Consider the following 19,184-nt stretch of genomic DNA (forward strand, 5'->3'; position numbering starts at 1 on the left):
AGAGGAACCCTTGGCTGGCTTTACCTTGGTGACATCCAGTCCACTCTCTGATGGGATCTTTGCAGAGTCCCATAGGAGGCATGTGGGCTGTCCATCTTGGGCCCCTTGGGGAGGATGATAATGCTGGCCTTGGCTTGGAGTGCTCGTTTGTTTCAGAAGATGTCTTTTTTCTCTAAGGAAGACAATGCTTTTGAAGTCTTTACTGGATTCGGGAAGCTCGTTAACAGATTCTTCACAAAAGGGCATAATGCAAACTCTCGGTTCATTAGCTCTTTTTCTGTCTTCATACACACATTTATTCAACACACTTATTGAGTGTCTACCATATACCTACATTGTTCTAAAAGTTGTGATACAGCATATGTTTCTATTTATTCTCTGTGATAGGTCTGTGCTATTTTAGATGCTCAGTTCAGTTCAGTTCAGTCGCTCAGTCGTGTCCGACTCTTTGCGACCCCATGAATTGCAGCACGCCAGGCCTCCCTGTCCATCACCAACTCCCAGAGTTCACTCAGACTTACGTCCATCGAGTCAGTAATGCCATCCAGCCATCTCATCCTCTGTCATCCCCTTCTCCTCCTGCCCCCAATCCCTCCCAGCATCAGAGTCTTTTCCAATGAGTCAACTCTTCGCATGAGGTGGCCAAAGTACTGGAGTTTCAGCTTTAGCATCATTCCTTCCAAAGAAATCCCAGGGCTGATCTCCTCCAGAATGGACTGGTTGGATCTCCTTGCAGTCCAAGGGACTCTCAAGAGTCTTCTGCAACACCACAGTTCAAAAGCATCAATTCTTCAGTGCTCAGCCTTCTTCACAGTCCAACTCTCACATCCATACATGACCACAGGAAAAACCATAGCCTTGACTAGATGAACCTTTGTTGGCAAAGTAATGTCTCTGCTTTTCAATATGCTATCTAGGTTGGTCATAACTTTCCTTCCAAGGAGTAAGCGTCTTTTAATTTCATGGCTGCAGTCACCATCTGCAGTGATTTTGGAGCCCCCCAAAAATAAAGTCTGACACTGTTTCCACTATTTCCCCATCTATTTCCCATGAAGTGATAGGACCAGATGCCATGATCTACAATTTTCTGAATGTTGAGCTTTAAGCCAACTTTTTCACTCTCCACTTTCACTTTCATCAAGAGGCTTTTGAGTTCCTCTTCACTTTCTGCCATAAGGGTGGTGTCATCTGCATATCTGAGGTTATTGATATTTTAGATGCTAGAATATTGCAAAGAACAACAATATCCCCACCTTCATGAGTGGAACCTACATTCTAGTTCACCATTGTATCCTAGTACTGGACTCTATAAATATTTGTTGAATGAATAACGGAATGATACCAACTTGAGCTATGTTGCTGCAAGCATAGCTTTTTTGTGGAATGCTAATCGTATGGTGTTGGAATGCAAAAATTTTCCCCACCCTGCATATAGTATGCCTTTTCCTCCAGTTCTCAGTAAGTTCTTAAAGAAATAGGACTTCAAAGTATACTGTTGTTTAGTTGCTCAGTTGTGTCCAGTTCTTGTTTTCAAAGCAAACTCTAGTTTTCTCTGCTATGGAGAAATCCAAAACTATAGGATGGCAGTTCTGTCTTGTAACAAGCAGCTGATGGGTCTCTGAGTCACCAGTTGTTCCAGGGGACTGCCCACTCCTGCAACATCAGGTGCTCAAGGGCTCTTGGTAAATGTCAGATGTTGCTGCCAGTGGTGGGTGGTGTAGGCGTCAATTCAGACAGGAGGAACAATGTAACATCACTCTAAAAAAAGGAAAGCTTGCTGCTCTCCTGCTAATGAAATCTGAAACAGGAAGTGGGGGTGTCAAAATGTGGTCTCAGCTATCTACTAGCTGAAGCTGCAGCGTTTGGTAACACTGTCATTCCTCAAGTTACCAAAAAAAAAAACAAAAAACAAAAAAAAACAAAACCCCAAAACAAAACCAGGGAAATCATGAAGGTATTTAACTTCTGGGAAGATTAATACTTGAGAACACCAATATGATAATCTTTAGAAAACTAATAAATAGAACATCCACATCTTTTAACCCTGTTGGAGATAATGGCAACCCACTCCAATATTCTTGCCTGGGAAATTCTATGGACAGAGGAACCTGGCAGGCTGTAGTCCATGGGGTCGCACAGAGTTGGACATGACTGAACGACTGAGCATGGATGCACGTTGGTTAAGAAGAATGAGGTAGTATTATGTGTACTAAAAGGCTATGTCTCCAAGATATTAAGTGGAGAAAGCTTGCAGGTAGATGAATGCATGCCATGTATATTAAAACCAAACTCACTACCAAAAATGATGAGATAGGGACTCCCCTGTGGTCCAGTGGTTAAGACTCTGCATTTCCACTGCAGGGGGAGAGAGTTTGGTCCCTGGTTGGGGAACTAAGATCCCTCATGCCTCATGGTGCGGCCAAAAAAAGACAACACACACAATGATGGTATATATACATTACAGGGAACATATGTGTGTGTGTGTGTGTCCAAAAAAAGGTTTGTAGCATACTGATAATAATGGTTACCCTGAGGAGGCTAGAAAGGAGACAGGACTGTGGATAGTGATCACGGGGAACTTTGTAACATTTCAATCTTCTAGAGGAATATTTCATTTAAAAGTTTTAACAGTTAACATTAATTAAAAATATTAATAGTTGTTAGAGCAAGCAAACACTAGATGTAATCCTTAGTAAGGAAGAGCATTAACCTTCTGATCAAGTTTGTTAAAATGGACATAGTTCTATGGCTTTCCAGAAATATCCAGTCTGAAACGGGCCACATGAAAGATGCCCACACACTGCAGAGGTACAAATGTGAAAAGAAATATTGTCATATGTCAGCAAAGTAGTACTGGAACTGACATTTGCTCAGCAGGCCTTACTATTTGGATTTAGTCAACTGTGTTGAATTCTACAACTTCCTATAGTACTTTATGGGTTTCCAATGGTCTCATTTGAGTCTCACGACTCAGCATCTCCATTTCACAAATTAGAAAACTGAGGCTCAGAAAAATGAGGTGGGACTTCCCTGGTGATCCAGTGGTTGAGAACCTGCCTGCTAATGCTGGGGACCTGAGTTTGATTCCTGGTCTGAGAAGATCCCACCTGCTCCAGGGCAACTAGCCCCATGCGCTACAACTCTTCAGCCTGCCCCCTAGAGCCTGTGCTCCACGAGAGGAGCCACCAAAATGAAAAGACCGCGCACCTCATCTAGAGAGTAGCCCCCACTCTCCGCAACTAGAGAAAACCTGAGTGTAGTAATGAAGATCCAGCACGGCCAAAAAGGAATAGTAAATAAATAAAACTTCTTAAAAAAGGTAGATTAAATGACTTATCTAAAATCAAGGTTAGTAAAGGGCAGAGAACCTGTATTTTCCAGGAACTAAACACCTTCTCTGATTTCTCCATTCTCAACAAATCCAACTTCAGCAGTTAATAAAAGTTGTCCGATGTTGGCTTTCATCTTCTTGCTAGCAGCCCCTTGGTCCACTTTCTACCTGAACGTAGGTGAGTGAACTCAATCCAACATCCAATTTCAGAACAAAGTTCATCCACCAAAGGGACTGCCCAGCTGCTAGCAAGTCTGCTGTCAAGAACAACAGTCTCCATCCTGGCACAGCTGTAAGTGATCAAGGACACGGTGCTGGGTTCGATACCACAGCCCTGTGCTCCCTGGTGACAACTGGTGTTCTGTTATGTCCTCTTAACTTTTCATGATGGGTCCCTATCCTGTTTCCCCAGCTAAGTCAGAGCTCTAAGGAAACTTCTCTTATCCTTCCTTAACTCTCAGTAGTCAGCCTCTCAATGAATATGCACTTGATTAGTTCCCTCGGCCTCATAATGTAGCCAGAACAGGATAAACTTAGGTGTAGTAACACACTTTTAAATGAACACACTGCCCATGAGAATTGACACTTCTGGAAATAAACTCTTGCTCTTCTTCCTTGCCTCTTCAAACCTGCCCACGCGACATCCATCTTTATCACAATCAATAACACAATTCTACTCTCACAAATTGTGAGCCCCCAACGTTGGACTCACTGCTGACTTTCATTTATACTTTACTTCCAATCCATTATAAATCTCATTGGCTCTGCCTTCAAACTCCATTCAGAGTCCAGTTATTTCTTCCCACCTCTAGTTGCTTCCTCCCTGGTCTAAATGATGGTCATTTATCACGTGGGTCATTAGAATGGCCTCCACTCGCCTCTTCTAAAACAGTCCTTGTTACCCAGTTTCTTCTCAAGACAGCAGTCAATGGATCCTATCGCTATCCATGTTGACCACATCTCTCCCTCTACTCAAAAGCCTCCAAAGGTTTGCTCACTCACATGGGACAAAATCGAGTTCTTACCATGTCCTAAGAGGCCACTTGGTTCTATCATCTCCTATTACTCTTCCTCCTAGCCCAATCCTCTCTCTGGCCCCTGGAACCCCTGCTCTTTCTTGGGCACCCTACTGTTATTCTCTCTCCTCTGGGGTTTTGCATGCAGCCTTCACTCTCCCAGCAATACTCTTCCCCATGAAACCAGGGCTAGCTTGCTCATCATCTTTCAATCTTTCCCTGAAGGTCACCATGTAGGGAGGCCTTCCCTGACCACCCCATTTAGAACTTCAGCCACTACTCCTCTCCCCAGTACACTACACTACACACACATACACACACACACACACACACGCCTTCCTGGCACTGCTTATCCCCTTTCTTTTCTCCATAGTACACATCACCTTCTAACACACTCAATAATGTATTTCATTTGTCTAACTCCCCTAGTAGAATGTTTGCTTCAAAAAAGTAAGGATTTTTTTTTCTTTCATTCACTGCAGTGTTCCCAGAGCCTAGAACATGCCTGGAACTTACAGATGTTTGATAAACATTTGTTGAATAAACATGATTGATAAAGATGAAAATTCCATAGTATTGGTGGTTGTCTAGGGAAATATACTTTCAGATGTGGCCAGTCAGAGTGTGAATTGGAATTACCTCTTTGGAGGGCAATTTGGCAAGATCCAGGCTTCCCTGGTGGCTCAGATGGTAAAGCGTCTGTCTGCAATGCAGGAGACCCGGGTTTGATCCCTGGGGTGGGAAGATGCCCTGGAGAAGGAAATGGCAGCCCACTCCAGTCCTCTTGTCTAGAAAATCCCATGGATGGAGGAGCCTGGTAGGCTACAGTCCATGGGGTTGCGAAGAGTCAGACACAACTGAGCGACCTCACTTCACTTCACTTTTTGGCAAGATCCATCAAAAATTAAAAAGTCATCTTACCTGTGACCTAGAAATTCAACTGCCAAATATTTATTCAAGAGATATACATGTCCAAACACATAGTTCAAGGATATTTACTGCAGCATTATTTTAATAATAAATGGCTGTAATGAACTTATTATTCATCCATTGGCATCTGGTTAAAAAAACATAAGGGCATCAACTACATAAATGCAACTGTTAAAGATCATAGAGAAGAAGTTCTTCATGTGCTGGTGGGACAGTCTGTGTTGTAAACTGAGTGAAAAAAGCCAGGGACAGAAATGTGTGGAGTATGGCACTGAGTATAAAGGGGAAAGGCTATGGGTGCCTATACTTACATGTTTGCATAAGCATTAAGTGTATGTGTGTGTGTGTGTTTAAAATCTGGAAAATAGTAAAAAATTCAGTCGCAGTCAACTCTTTGGGACCCCATGGACTGTAGCCCCCCAGTCCCATGGACAGGGCCCCTGTCCGTGGGATTTCCCGGCAAGAATCCTGGAGTGGGTTGCCATTTTTTCCTCCAGGGGATCTTCCTGACTCAGGAATCCAACCTGGCTCTCCAGCCTCTCCTGCACTGGCAGGCGGATTCTTGACCACTGAGCCACTGGGGAAGTCAAAAAGCTAATGACAGAGGTTGCCTTTTTTTCAGAAAATTATTCAAGGGCTGGGTGACTTGTAAACAATTTTTTAAAATTCGTTGTGAACGTTGTACTTAAAAAGCTCACTTCTATAATGCATGAATCCATTTTTGCTAACTTTTACCCCGTGTGGCGCTGACAGGCTAAAAATATGCCCTAACCTCTGCTTTGAAGGCAAGGGGTGGGGGTGGGAAGGAGGACCTTTTATTTCCTCGGGCAGTGAACCCAATAAAACGTGTGAATAGATCCAGCCCAACCTCGTGCTCTGTGACTCGGGGGCGGGCTCCTCCCTCCCCTAGCCCCATCCCCAGCTGCGCCCTCGGATTCTGCCATCTGGCGGCTGGAGTCCCGGCTTCCTCCTTAGAGGGCAGCAGCGGAGCGTCTCGGGGACGCATGCGCCCCAATTTGCGCCCGGGGAATTAAAGAGCGAGAAGAAAAGCCCCAACGAAACCCGCGCCCCAAACAAAACCCAAGTGGAGGAAAGCGCGCGGCTCCGCAGCTCCGGGGCAGCGGAGGCGCCTCCCGCCTCGCTCGCGTCCCCGGCCGCGGCGGGATGCGCACGGACCGACCCGCGACGCCCCGGCCGCCACTGTGCCCGCACCTGGACGCCGGTCGGGTGGCCGCGCCCCAGTCGCGCTCGCTTGCCGCCGCGGCTCCCCCAGAGTGGCCCGGCGCCGGCGGGGCACCTCGCTCTCCATGGGGCTGAGGGACTGGCTGAGGACCGCGTGCTGCTGCTGCCCCTGCAAGTGCCTGGAGGAGCCCGCCGTGCCGGAGAAGGAGCCTCTGGTCAGGTGGGTGCCGCGCACGTCCCGGCCGTAATCTGGGGCTCCCTGGCCGCCGCCGGGCATCACGGACTCGGGGTTCCCGTGTGCTCCTCTGAGCTGGGGAGGTGCGCTTGTTTTAAGCTCACACGGAGGCACAGACTAAGCCCCTTGGTTCCTTAAAGAAGATCCTGGTCCTTGGGGGTTGTTCCTTGGGTAAAGTTTTTGCCAGAATGCACAAATTCTTGGAGGCGCCTGGGACCCAAGAAGATGTGTGTGGGAAACGGCAAGAGCTCGGGTGCAGCTCCCCGGGCAGAGAACTACCGGAGAGAAGTTTGCACAGGGGTCCTATTAAATACAACTGTGATTGTCTGTTTCATAGGCATATTTCAGTGAAATGGGCGACTGTGAATTTCTTTCACCCAGGAAAAAAGTTACTCAATTCTATTAGGAAGAGAAGACATTTACAGGGACGGAGAGCAAGGAAATATTTTTTACATTAAAAAAAGTACATATTTTTCTCAGGGGACACTGGAACGTTGATTCATGACAGATTAAGCTATTAAGTGTGAGGAAATTAATGCAAGTTAGCAATGCGCTAAGGGCCTTTGTGAAGGGACCATACAACACGGCTTTGTTCAGGGCTGTGATTGTAAGCAATTATTTTATATCTTGACTGCTGAAATCAAGGTTTCATTTCGGCATGACTTGGGGGTAGGTAGGTTAGAAACAAAATATTTGAAATGAAATTAGGAAATAGTAGGTGAGGCAAAATTCCAGGGTTTCGTAGGCAAAAACATGGAAGCCAGTGTTTCTTATGAAATATGCAACTAATATGATAAAGCTTTCACAACTTTTTAAAAACACGATTTACCTTTTCTTACTCTGTCAAGTCCAAACACTCCCCATGACTTTTGAGATCTTACATAACCCCTTCCCTCCTGTCCACTCCTGTTTTCCGGTATATTACACGCTGTGCACTCTTTGATTTAATCAGACAGGCATCCTTACTGCTCTAGGAACAATCTAAGCTTCTTATTCCCTCCAAGCTTGTTCAAAGTGGTGACCTTTATTTTTCCTGCCCTTTCTTAAATGCTAGTTTTCAAGTCCCCCTCAGTCAGTCAGTCTTTGATTTTTTCGTCCTTATTCATCTTTCTCGCCTATGACTTAGGGTTTAGAACTTGCTATCTGCTACTCATGGTTTAGTGAGCACATATATACATAAACATGTATGTCCTGTTTGCTTTCTGTGTATAGCATACACACCATACACAATGTTTTTGTTTGCTCCTGCAATGGTGTTCCCACTTCGATTATTAGATTGTTGTGGGTAGGGAGAAACCCAGTAATCTACCCCTAGTCTTAAAATAGTGGATCAGTTCAGTTCCGTCGCTCAGTCGTGTCCGACTCTTTGCGACCCCATGAATCGCAGCACGCCAGGCCTCCCTGTCCATCACCAACTCCCGGAGTTCACTCAGACTCGCAGTCTGGAATTTCAGGCTTGGATTATACCCTCAATTTGTCAATATTCATAATAACTTGAAATAACAGCCTTCAGCTTGGTCTCATTCTCAGAGCCTTGGGTCTTTCCAGTATTCTGTTGGGAATTGCTATTTAAGATAATAGTTTTGGTTGTCTTAAAAAATCTCAACCCTCTCCTGCCTTGGTTTACATTGTAAGTCAGAGAATTTTCAAGTGATTTTAAGGCTTTAGAGTCAGTTGAGGCAGAATAGCATGGTTCTCATGAGCCAGATTGCCTGGGGTTAAATTCCAGCCTGGGTGACCTGGCACAAGTTATGAAACTTTTTGTGCTTTAATTTTCTCATATGTAAAATGGGAATGATAATAGTATGTACCTCAGAAGGATGCAGTGTATAGATACCTGCACGTTCTTTCCTGCCCAAATTATTAGAAGGTCTAGATTGAAATCTTTTTTAAATGTGAAATTCAGTGCTTTTTAATACATTCACAAAGCTGTGCAGTCATCAACACTCTTAACTCCGGACATTTTTCATCACTCCAAAAAGAAGCACTATACTCATTGGCAGTCACTTGCTGCCCTCCCCTCCCTGCCCACTCCCTGCCATCCCCCAGGCCCACAGTCAACCACTAATCTACTTTTTGTCTTTAGAGATTTACTTCTTCTGGACATTTTGTATAAACGGAATCCTTCAATGTGTGGCCTTTTGCATCTGACTTCTTTCACTTAGCATAATGTTTTCAAGTTTCATCTATGTTGTAGGTTTATCAGCACTTAACTCTTTTTATTGTTGGATAATATTCCAGTGCATAGATGTTTTACATTTTATTTATCAATTGATAGATATTTGGGTGATTTCCACTTTTTGGCTTTTAAAATAATGCTTCTGTGAACATTAGTGTACAAATTTTTGTGTGGACGTATGTTTTTGATTCTCTTGGGTGTGTACCTAGAAGTGGAATTGCTAGGTCACATAGTAAATTTTACATTTTAACTTTCTGAGTTGCTGCCAGGCTGTTTTCCAAAGTGACTGGTTTGAAATCTTGACGTGGTGAAGTCATATGGCCAGATGGTCTTAATTTTTATTTTATTAAGAACTTCATTCTTCATGTCATTTTTTTTTCATTTATAAAAAAAAGATTTTGTACAGACATTGCCTGCCCTCAGCTGAATCCTTTATTCCATCATAAAACAGTGGTTATCAGGCTTTATGTCATACCCCAAGGCAATAGTGCTGGAAGAGGTATGGTCGAAAGGAAGACATTCGTCACTTGTGTGCGTGGTCACCTGCAGTCCTTTCCCGAAACGGACCAGGGAACCTCATTAGTTCAGCAAAACTAGTTTTTAATCTCAGCTCCTATACCAATCTGACATTGCCGCTTGTGGTTTTTAAGAAATATTTATTGATTTATTTGGCTGCGTTGAGTCTTAGTTGGGGCACACAGACTTGGAAGTTGTGGCAATGCATGGGTTTTGCTGCCCCGCAGCATGTGGGATTCCAGTTCCCTGACCAGGAACCCAACTGGTGTCCCCCACATTACAAGGCAAATTTTTAACCACTGGACCACCAGGAAAGTCCCTGTGTTTTTGATCTTGCTTTGTTTGCGTTTTCTGGAATTTTGGACCTAAAGGGAATGGCTGTCAGTTGTCTGGCTTGCATCTATGTTTTTCTCTGTCCCATGAGTTCTTTCTTTGCCCTTTCTCTTGAAGTATGCTGGGGCCTCCCCTGACTATAAATTCATCCCCATGTTGCTGTTTTCTTTAGCTGGCATCCTCTGCTTTCCCTTGTGTTGGGCGCAGATGTCTTTAAAGTGCAGTCAATTGTACCCCCACCTCCTCCTTCACCTCCCACTCATCATGAGATCTGGTTCCTTCCCCTGCATGACTACATGAGAACTCTTCTCTTGAAAGTTACAAGAGAAAGAAATCTGCTGTTCTTTTCTCGGTGTACATGGAGTGCCCCTGTGCTGACCATCCAGGCCTGATTTCCTATTTCCTCCTTCTCTGGCCTCTGATTTCTCATTCTCTCGTCTCTGTGCCTGTGATCCATCTAATCCTGCTGGTTTCCCTTCTGGTGTTGCTGTCAATGGCATAATTGTTAGCTAGACATCTTTTTGTTTGCTCTACTGTGGAACATTCTGCTTGGTTTTTAAGGTCCATTTCAGTTGCCGCCTATATGATGAAGTCTTAGAAAGTCTCCCCAGACAGTTATGGTGTCTCTTTTTTTTTCTGTTTACCCCTCAAGTCCCTTACTGCACTCTCCCTGGTATTATTTCACTTGTAAGGTGGGGGCTGTGACCCCTGTCAGACTGTAGATTTTAATCTAGATTGGGGGGGATGAATCTTACTACTTTAGCATCCCCTGTTGTGTCCAGCACAGTCCTCCACGTGGAGTCAGAACTGAATAAATACTTTTTGATTAATAAAAATTATAATAGCTGTTAATTTATGAATTTCTTCCTATGTGTAATTTTAAAAAATATATTTGGAACAAAATGTTATAAAGGATAACAGAACAGATACCCACATACCAGCACCCACCTTAAAAAAAAATTAGCAGTAGAGTGGAACCCCCCTGTGTATCCATCCATGACTGCATTGTCCTTGCCCTGCATAAGTAACCTCTACACCAAATCTGTATTTAGCATTCTTAAGCTTATATTAATGGCGCATACTATACTGTGCTATTGTATAAGGTTTTTTACATGCATTCTGTCATTTGTTGCTATGGGAAAGATTACAAGCCATGCATTCTATCCTCTGTCACTGTGGGAAAGATTGAAGGCAGAAGGAGAAGGGGGTGGCAGAAGATGAGATGGTTAGATAGCATCACTGACTCAGTGGACGTTAATTTGAGCAAACTCCAGTTTTTTCCAGTAGTCATCTGTGGATGTGAGAGTTGGACCACAAAGAAAGCTGAACACTGAAGAATTGATGCTTTTGAACTATGGTGCTAGAGAAGACTCTTGAGAGTCCATTGAATAGCAAAGGAGATCAAACCAGGATCTAAAAATTGAAATCAACCCTGAATATTCATTGGAAGTCCTGATGCTGAAGCGGAAGCTCCAATACTTTGGCCACCTGATGTGGAGAGCTGACTCATTGGAAAAGACCCTGATGCTGAAAGATTGAGGGCAGGAGGAGAAGGGGACGACAGAGGGTGGGATGGTTGGATGGCATCATCGACTCAACGGACATGAGTTTGAGCAACCTCTGGGAGATAGTGGACAGGGAAGCCTGGCGTGCTGCAGTTAATTAGTTAATGAGGTCCCAAAGAGTCAGACACGACTTAGCCACTGAACAGCAATAGTGACCAGATAAAATAGGTGTTATTTATTCCTCATTTTATAGGTAAGGAACTCAGGGCTTAGAGTGTTTAAATAATTAGTTCACAGTCACAACTGGTAAGTTGGAGAGTCAGAATTTGAATCCATGTCTGTTTGACTTCAGAGTTTATTCCTTGCATTGCAGAAAATTTAGAAAGCTACCAAACAGTTTCCAAATTGAACTGATGGTGTTTATATCCTAGACACTGGTAGATGTCACTAGCTTTAGCTCCTGCCCATGGTGACTCTTTGCTCCTTTTCCTTTCTTCTTTGTCCTTCCTTAGTTTAATTCTTCTGCCTGGATGCAGGGGCAACCTCACCTTGAGAGCCAAGCCCAGGGGGAGTTAAGAAACCTGAGTCCTTGTCCCAACTATTAGTTGTCTGTGGGACTTTGGGGAAGTCTTGTAACTTCCTTGAATCTTAGTTTCTTCTTCTGTCCAGGGAAGGCATCTGACTTTAAGGTGCAGCCTTGAAGCGCTGTTCCAGGCTTGATGCAGACTGTCTTCTTTCTGTGGCCTTATGTCAGCTGAAATTCTGTTTGACATGGAATACAGGGGCATCAAGGTTGTGTGTAGTCCTGGGAAGGAGCCTGAAGGCCTACGATGTGTGAATCATGACTGTGATCCAGCTGCCAAGGTCGGCTTCACCAGCAAATATGTGAGTAGGCATTTCTAACACCAGGAAGCTTAGAACAAGTCTAGGCTTGGAGAAATGATCCATGGCCGGATGTGGGCTTGACACCAGGCTTCTGTGATAAAAAAGCCAAAGGTTTTATTCAGTCTCACTATTTCCTCACCTTCATCCCAGGTTTAGGAATGAATCATGGAATGTTCATCTTGTCCATCATCTATGTAAATTTTGAAGTTCTGAAAGCCATTCTTCTCTGCACTGTTTTTCTCAAGTAGAGTAAGTAATGATCACAGTGACAACAAAATATCCATATGTGCTGAGGACAGGACGATGATGCAAATGGATCATTTTGGAATGGCTGTATCATTATTTATTTGTCTGTAAAATAGCGAATGACGTTTTGACCCAAGATTTCATGTTGCTAATTAAAAGAAACAGTGGGGTACCTGTTATTAGGTTCCAGGACTGCTGTGACAAGTTGCCACAAACTTGATAGCTGTATATTAAGGCATATATGTAGAATCTAGAAAAATGGAACAGATGAATCTATTTGCAGAGTAGGAATAGAGACGTATACGTAGTAAGGAGATGTGTGGACACAGTCGGAAAAGGGGAGGGTGGCATCGTTTGGGAGATTGGGGATGACATATATACACTGCCATGTGTAAAGTAGACAGCTAGTGGGAACTGTTGTATAGCACAGGGAGCTCAGCTTGTTGCTCTGTGATGACCTAGGGGGTGGGATAGGGAGAGTGTGGGAGAGCGGTCCAAGAGGGAGGGGTTTTATGTATACTTATAGCTGATGGCAGATGGTGACTGCAGCCATGAAATTAAAAGACGTTTGCTCCTTGGAAGCTATGACCAACCTAGACAGCATATTAAAAAGCAGAGACATTACTTTGCCGACAAAGATCTGTCTAGTCAAAGCTATGGTTTTTCCAGTAGTCATGTGTGGACGTGAGAGTTGGACTATAAAGAAAGCCGAGCACCGAAGAATCAGTGCTTTTTAACTGTGGTGTTAGAGAAGACTATTGAGAGTTCCTTGGACTGCAAGGAGATCAAACCAGTCAATCCTAAAGGAAATCAATCCTGAATAGTCATTGGAAGGACTGATGCTGAAGCTGAAACTCCAGTACTTTGGCCACCTGATGCGAAGAACTGACTCATTGGAAAAGACCCTCATGCTGGGAAAGATTGAAGGCAGGAGGAGAACGGGTTGACAGAGGATGAGATGGTTGGATGGCATCACTGACTGGATGACCATGAGTTTGAGCAAGCTCCGGGAGATAGTGAAGGACAGAGAAGTCTGGCATGCTGCAGTCCGTGGGGTTGTGAAGAGTCGGACACAACTGAGCGACTGAACAACAACAGTACATATTTGTTTTGCAACCAGTAATAGGCCCTGCACTCTGTTCTTTGGTGTCTTTTTTTTTGGAAAATAATTTTGGTGAGACTGTATATATCTAAAGAACCCCTGTACTGCCTGGAAAGGAGTTAAGAGTTTGCTGTATTGCCTCTCATTATTTTTTTCTTAACTTTTAAAATCTTGTGTTTGTATATCAAAGACTGAAAATATACAAGCACATATACAGTGTAAAACACAACTACAGGGATTTCCATGGTGGTCCAGTGGTTAAGACTGCCTTCCAGTGCGCGGGGTACAGGTTCAATCCCTAGTTGGGGAGCCAAGATCCCACATGCCTGGTGGCCAAAAACCAAACACATAAAAAAGAAGCAATATTGAAACAAATTCAATAACGACTTTAAAAAATGGTCCACATTAAAAAACACACACACACACACACACAAACTTTAAAAAAAAAAAAACAACTACGAGATGGATACTCCTATAATCACCACCCAAGGCAAGAGATAGCTGTGGGCAACCCCACCCCCCACCCCTGATTATATCTAGACTTTTGTGATAGTCATTTCCTTGCTTTTCTTGATAGCTTTTCCGCCTATGTATGCACCTTAAAAATGGACTTTAGTTTGCCTGCTTTTAAACTTTACATACGTAGAGTCAAACTGTGTGTGTGCTTGACTTTGTGAGCTCGGCCCCAGCTGGGGCATGCAGTGGTTCTCACTGCTTGATGGTGTATTCCCACTGATTGGCCCATTCTTCTGTTAGTGGATTTTATAGTGTATTCCCTTTGGTTCACCCATTCTTCTGTTGGTGGACTTTTGGGTGGTTTCCAGTTTGGGGCTATTACACATGGTATAGATTTTAAAGTCAGCACAAGGGGGCAAATTGTTCATTCTTCAGTCACATTGGCCTCCTCCTGGGTCCTCAGATACACTCTTAGCGCCCTCCCTGCCTAGCGTGTTCTTTCTTCACTTACCTGGGAAACTCCCTTCCTCAATTCAGGTCTCTATTTAAAGTTCTTTTATCAGAAAGATCTTCCCTGACCACACTCTTTCAAACAGTACTTTTCACTCTCACTCTGGCCCTTATTCCTTCAGAGGCTGATCACCACCAGACATGAGTATATATGCTTACTGTCTCCTTCGTCTGGAAGACTCTGAGCCCCACCTTCATGAATTTAAACAGCTCAAAGATGTTAAGAGCTTGTCTGTGAGTCTGGAGAGTGGGATTCCAGCCTCGTTTCTGCCATTCAGAGTCCTGTGATGTTGGGAAGTCAACATTCATTCATTCAGCAAATTGAGCATCCATTAAGTGTCAGGTCCTGTTCTAAGCACTCCACGTACATCATTGAGCAAAAGAGATACAGATTGTATCCTCAAGGGGCTTTTATTATGGTTTTAGGGGAGCACAACAAACAGTAAACATAGTATTGATAAATAAATCAGAAGGTAAACAAATACGGTCATCCCTAAGTATCTGCAGGGAGTTGATTCCAAAAACCACCATCTGCTCTGCACCTCCCCCAACCCAGGGATGTAGACCCCATAAATCGAGTCGGGGCAGGAGAGCATGCATGCAGTTTTAAGTAGATTGGTCAGAGTAAGCCTCATTGAAGAAGGGATATTTAAACAGTGATATGAAGGAGGGGAGGGAGCGAGGCATGTGGATATAGGGGTGGGGGTGGGGAGGGAGCACTATCATAGGTGGAAGGATCAGCCAGTGCAAGGGCCTGGAAATGGCCCGTGACTGGTGGGTTCAGGGAACAGCAGAGAGACCAGAGTGGCTGGCATGTCATGTGGGGATTATAGACCACGGTGTGACCTGGGCTTGTATTCTATGTCAGATGGAAGCCCCTGGAGGGTTGTGAGGGAGGGGTGACAGGAATCGATTGACATATTGAAAAGATCACTTTAATTGTGTTAAGAAGAGAATTGGTAGAGACAGTGGTTGAAAAAGGTGAAAGTGAAAGAAAGCGTTAGACGATCAGTCTTGTCCGACCAACTCTTCGCAAGCCCACGGACTGTAGCCCTCCAGACTTCTCTTGTCCATGGGATTTCCCAGGCAAGAATACTGGAGTGGGTAGCCATTCCCTTCTCCATGGGATCTTCCAAACCTGGAAAAAGGTAGATCAGTGGAAAAAAAAATTGCAGGAATTCTTCTTTGACCTGAGGAGCGGTACTGCTAGAGATGGGCATTTGTTTAATGTACGGTCAGTAGGATTTTCTGTTGGATTAGATGTTGGGAGTGAGAGAGCTAAGGATGACTTGAAGGGTTTGGCCTGAGGAAGGATAGGTTTCCCATCTTCTAGGTGGGGAGACTGTTGGTGGGGAGGTTTGGAGGGAAGGTCAGCGGCTTGGTGCACCATGTTGAACTTGAGCTGTGAACCAGGCATCCTCATGGAGAAGGGAAGAAGGCAGGCCGTGCAGGAGTCTGGGACTTGAGAACGTGGTCTGAGCTGGGGATTCAGTTACAGGTTTGAGAATCTTCCTCAAGAAGATGGCATTTAAAGCCGTGAGACGAGGAGTTAGTTAGTGTAAACAAGGCAGAGACCAAGGGCTGAGTCTAATCTTCCCGAGCCCCAGTGTTTCCTCATCTGGCAGAAAAATCAGGCTTCCCCTGCCTTCTTCACAGACTTCTTGTCAGAACCATCTTCAGGCTTTTAAAGCAGTGAATGAAACCCGTGATGATGTGAGACTCTGTTTCAGCCTTGGGATGGGAAGGCATGAAGGGTGAGAGCATGTCAGGGAGCAAGAGGGGCCCAGAAAAGCACCCGGAGTTTTCTTCTTACATATTGAGAAGGTAGATACCTCTGCTGTTGAAGGATGTCATGAGACCAAGTGTTTAAACACTGAGAAAAGCGCCAGAATCCTTTGGACGATGTTTAGACTTGGGGTTCAATCATGTTCAAACATTGGATTAATACTGATGTTTCTAAGCCTGGAGTCTCCCTTAGCCCTATTGGTACTGGAAGAAAAGAATCCCGAGAGGATTGGCCTCACACCCTCGGTGGGGTTGGGGATGGAAGCTGAAACTTTGCTCATCTTACCTTCTGGGAGAAAAAACAGCCTTTGCTTCGCTTCGTGTGTAACTTCAGAGTCACCTCTCAGATGCCCTAAGTTCATAAAATATTTATCATCAGCAGATGGCGGCCAGCGGCAAAACGGGCTCTCTCACTTTCCTCAGAACCTTTAGAGATCATTTCACAGGGGAGGGAGGGAGGGAGAATGAAGCTCCGATCCAGTGCCCTCTTCTCCCTGCCGTCTGTCGTCCTGGGCTCTGTCCCAGACCCCAGGGCCTTCGCACGGAGTTCTCTTTACACAAAGATCCCACAATGCTTTGCAGGCTTGCGTGCACAGAGGTTTCCCGAGCTGCTGCTTTAGTTCGCTTTAGGTTTTTCTTCACTCTGGACTCTCCACACTAAGGGTTCAAAGTTTTAAAACAAAGCAGATACTGCCTTGCCTGGGTGATGGAGCAGGATGAAAGGAATGGGGAGCAGGGATCTTGGGAACCAGGCTGGTCTGACAGGTCCTTCTCTATGAGTTCAAGCCCTCGTTCACTTTTACCTTGATTGGTGTTTTCGTGAAATTATTAACTTAATGATTTATTTAGTGGTGTGCCCCCACCTCTCTAGGCCTTCAAAGAAACCAGGTTTGTAACTTGAATAGATAAGAAGAAGGTGGTGGGAGTGAGGTCCAAGTGAGGAGGCAGCCAAGTGGAGTAGGGGGCTGCTCTGCAGAGGAGAACAACCGCCCAGATCCCGAGCTTGAGAGCATCACTCGGATGAGAGTCATTGCTCACCCTGGGGCAGAAGCCCTTGGTTCTCTCCCTTGTTTTATATTGTCCCCTGGGGAGAGGATCAGTGACTAGGCAGGCAGAGTCTGAGACTCGGGTTGTCAGGGGAGCACTGCTCCTAATTAGGGGATGCTGGAGAGGCACTGCCTGTCTGGAGACATCCAAGCAGGCCAGTGTTGACCTTCCTACACAGCTGCCTTCGGGATTTTAGGTTAAGGATGGGTGGTACTGTTAGATGTTGGCTGGAGTCGTATGTGTGTGTCTGTGTGTATGTGTATGTGCTTGTGGGGTGGGGAGAAGAGAGAGAAGACAGAGAAATATTGATTAACTGATGGTGAGAGGGTAGGACTGACTGGCCAAGGGGCTTCCCTGGTGGCTCGGTGGTAAAGAATCCACCTGCCAATACAGGAGACGTGGATTTGATCCCTGAGTTGGGAAGATTCCCTGGAGAATAAAATGGCAGCCTGCTCCAGTATTCTTGTCTGGGAAATCCCATGGACAGAGGAGCCTGGCAGGCTATAGTCCATGGGGTTGCAAAGAGAAGAGCATGACTTAGCTACTAAACAACAATGAGAGACTGGCCAAGAAGGCACTTGTCATAATCTTCTCAAAACAAGCCAGGAAATTGTGGCTTACGAAGCCAAAAGTGGCCAGATTTTTCAAGGTCAGATGCTGTTTATCACCTTCCCAGGTGGCACAGTGGTAAAGAATCTGCCTGCCAGAGCAGACACAAGAGACTCAAGTTCGATCCCTGGATCAGGAAGATCCCCTGGAGAAGGGATGGCAACCCACTCCAGTATTCTTATCTGGAAATTTCCATTTGACAAAGGAGCCCTGTGGGCTAGAGTCCATGGGGTCGCAGAGAGTCTGATACAATTGAGCGATTAAGCACACACTCATTCAAGTGGATTCTGGCTAATGTCTAAACCTCCTGCATTAGGGAACTTGTAATGAGTTATGTCTGGGATTTCCTTTAGTACACTGAGGTCACAGCTCTGTAACTTTTAAAAGTACTTGTAAAGCAGCTTCTCTGTGCCCGCCCTCACCAGGTGATGTGGGTTGTGAAGAAATACTGAGTACATCCCGGTGACTCAGATGGTGAAGAATCTGCCTGCAATGTAGGAGACCCAGGTTTGATCTCTGGGTTGGGAAGATCCCCTGGAGAAGGAAATGGCAACCTGCTCCAGTCTTCTTGCCTGGGAAATCCCATGGACAGATAGCCTGGCGGGCTACAGTCCATAGTTCGCAAAGAGTTGGACACGACCCAGCAACAAACACTTTCACTTTTCATCCCTGCCTTAGAGGAGTGGAACCTATCAACTTGTTGAGGCAAACAAATGAAACAGATTTGGGGAAAAATGAAAGACTGAGTTTCTGGAATGTAACTCAGGTTTCAGGATCTGAGAGGGATGTGTACTGCCCTGGTGAAAACTGTGCCCCCGGGGTTTGGATGCCTTGAGGAGAAGTCCCCGGGGAATTTGCTTCCCAGGGAAGTCGGGAACCACTTCACACCTGGAGTCAGTATCTGAGCCCCTATGTTTGAGGACCCATCCCATCACAGCACTTGGACGCACTCTATGAACTCTATGACTGTGGGTGCTTAGAGATGTCCCATCAAGGACCTTGTGCTGGAGGGTGGGGACCATCCTGTCCCGGGAGAAGTCAAACAACTGTGGAGTCTCGTCCGCATCTGCCAAGTGGGATAGCGTCACTGTCCGCTGCCCCCTGAGACCTCAGATGGTTGTACAGAGGGAGGGATAGAGTGTGGAGGGCCTGGGGTAAAGCGCTGTGTGGTTTTACTGGCCGCAAAATTGTTTGGGCATAAAGACGTTGGAGTTCACGCTCTTCACGCTCTGACACTGTCCGGTGCCGCCTGCTCTGGAGAATTCCTCTTTGTCCAGCATTCTCGCTCCCTGGGCTCTCCTGCTCTCTGTAGTCTCC

The 19,184-nt window shown here is 45.2% G+C and overlaps 1 protein-coding gene across 2 annotated transcripts in view; it reads left to right on the plus strand.

The window, feature by feature from the left end:
- Nucleotides 1-6,250: 6,250 nt before the first annotated feature.
- The window catches only part of MREG (melanoregulin), a 69,686-nt gene continuing 56,752 nt past the window's right edge, over nucleotides 6,251-19,184 (plus strand). The window contains exon 1 of one of the 2 annotated variants that reach the window (XM_086341398.1): nucleotides 6,251-6,679. In XM_086341398.1, the coding sequence (XP_086197524.1) occupies nucleotides 6,585-6,679 (95 nt within the window). In that variant the 5' untranslated portion in view covers nucleotides 6,251-6,584. The remainder of the gene's footprint in view (nucleotides 6,680-19,184) is intronic. The other variant, XM_086341408.1, reaches the window with a different exon arrangement.

The sequence above is a fragment of the Bos grunniens genome, chromosome 2 (assembly GCF_055505025.1).
Source record: "Bos grunniens cultivar Pamir isolate PY7600 chromosome 2, Bosgru_T2T1.0, whole genome shotgun sequence".
Taxonomy (NCBI): Eukaryota; Metazoa; Chordata; class Mammalia; order Artiodactyla; family Bovidae; genus Bos; species Bos grunniens.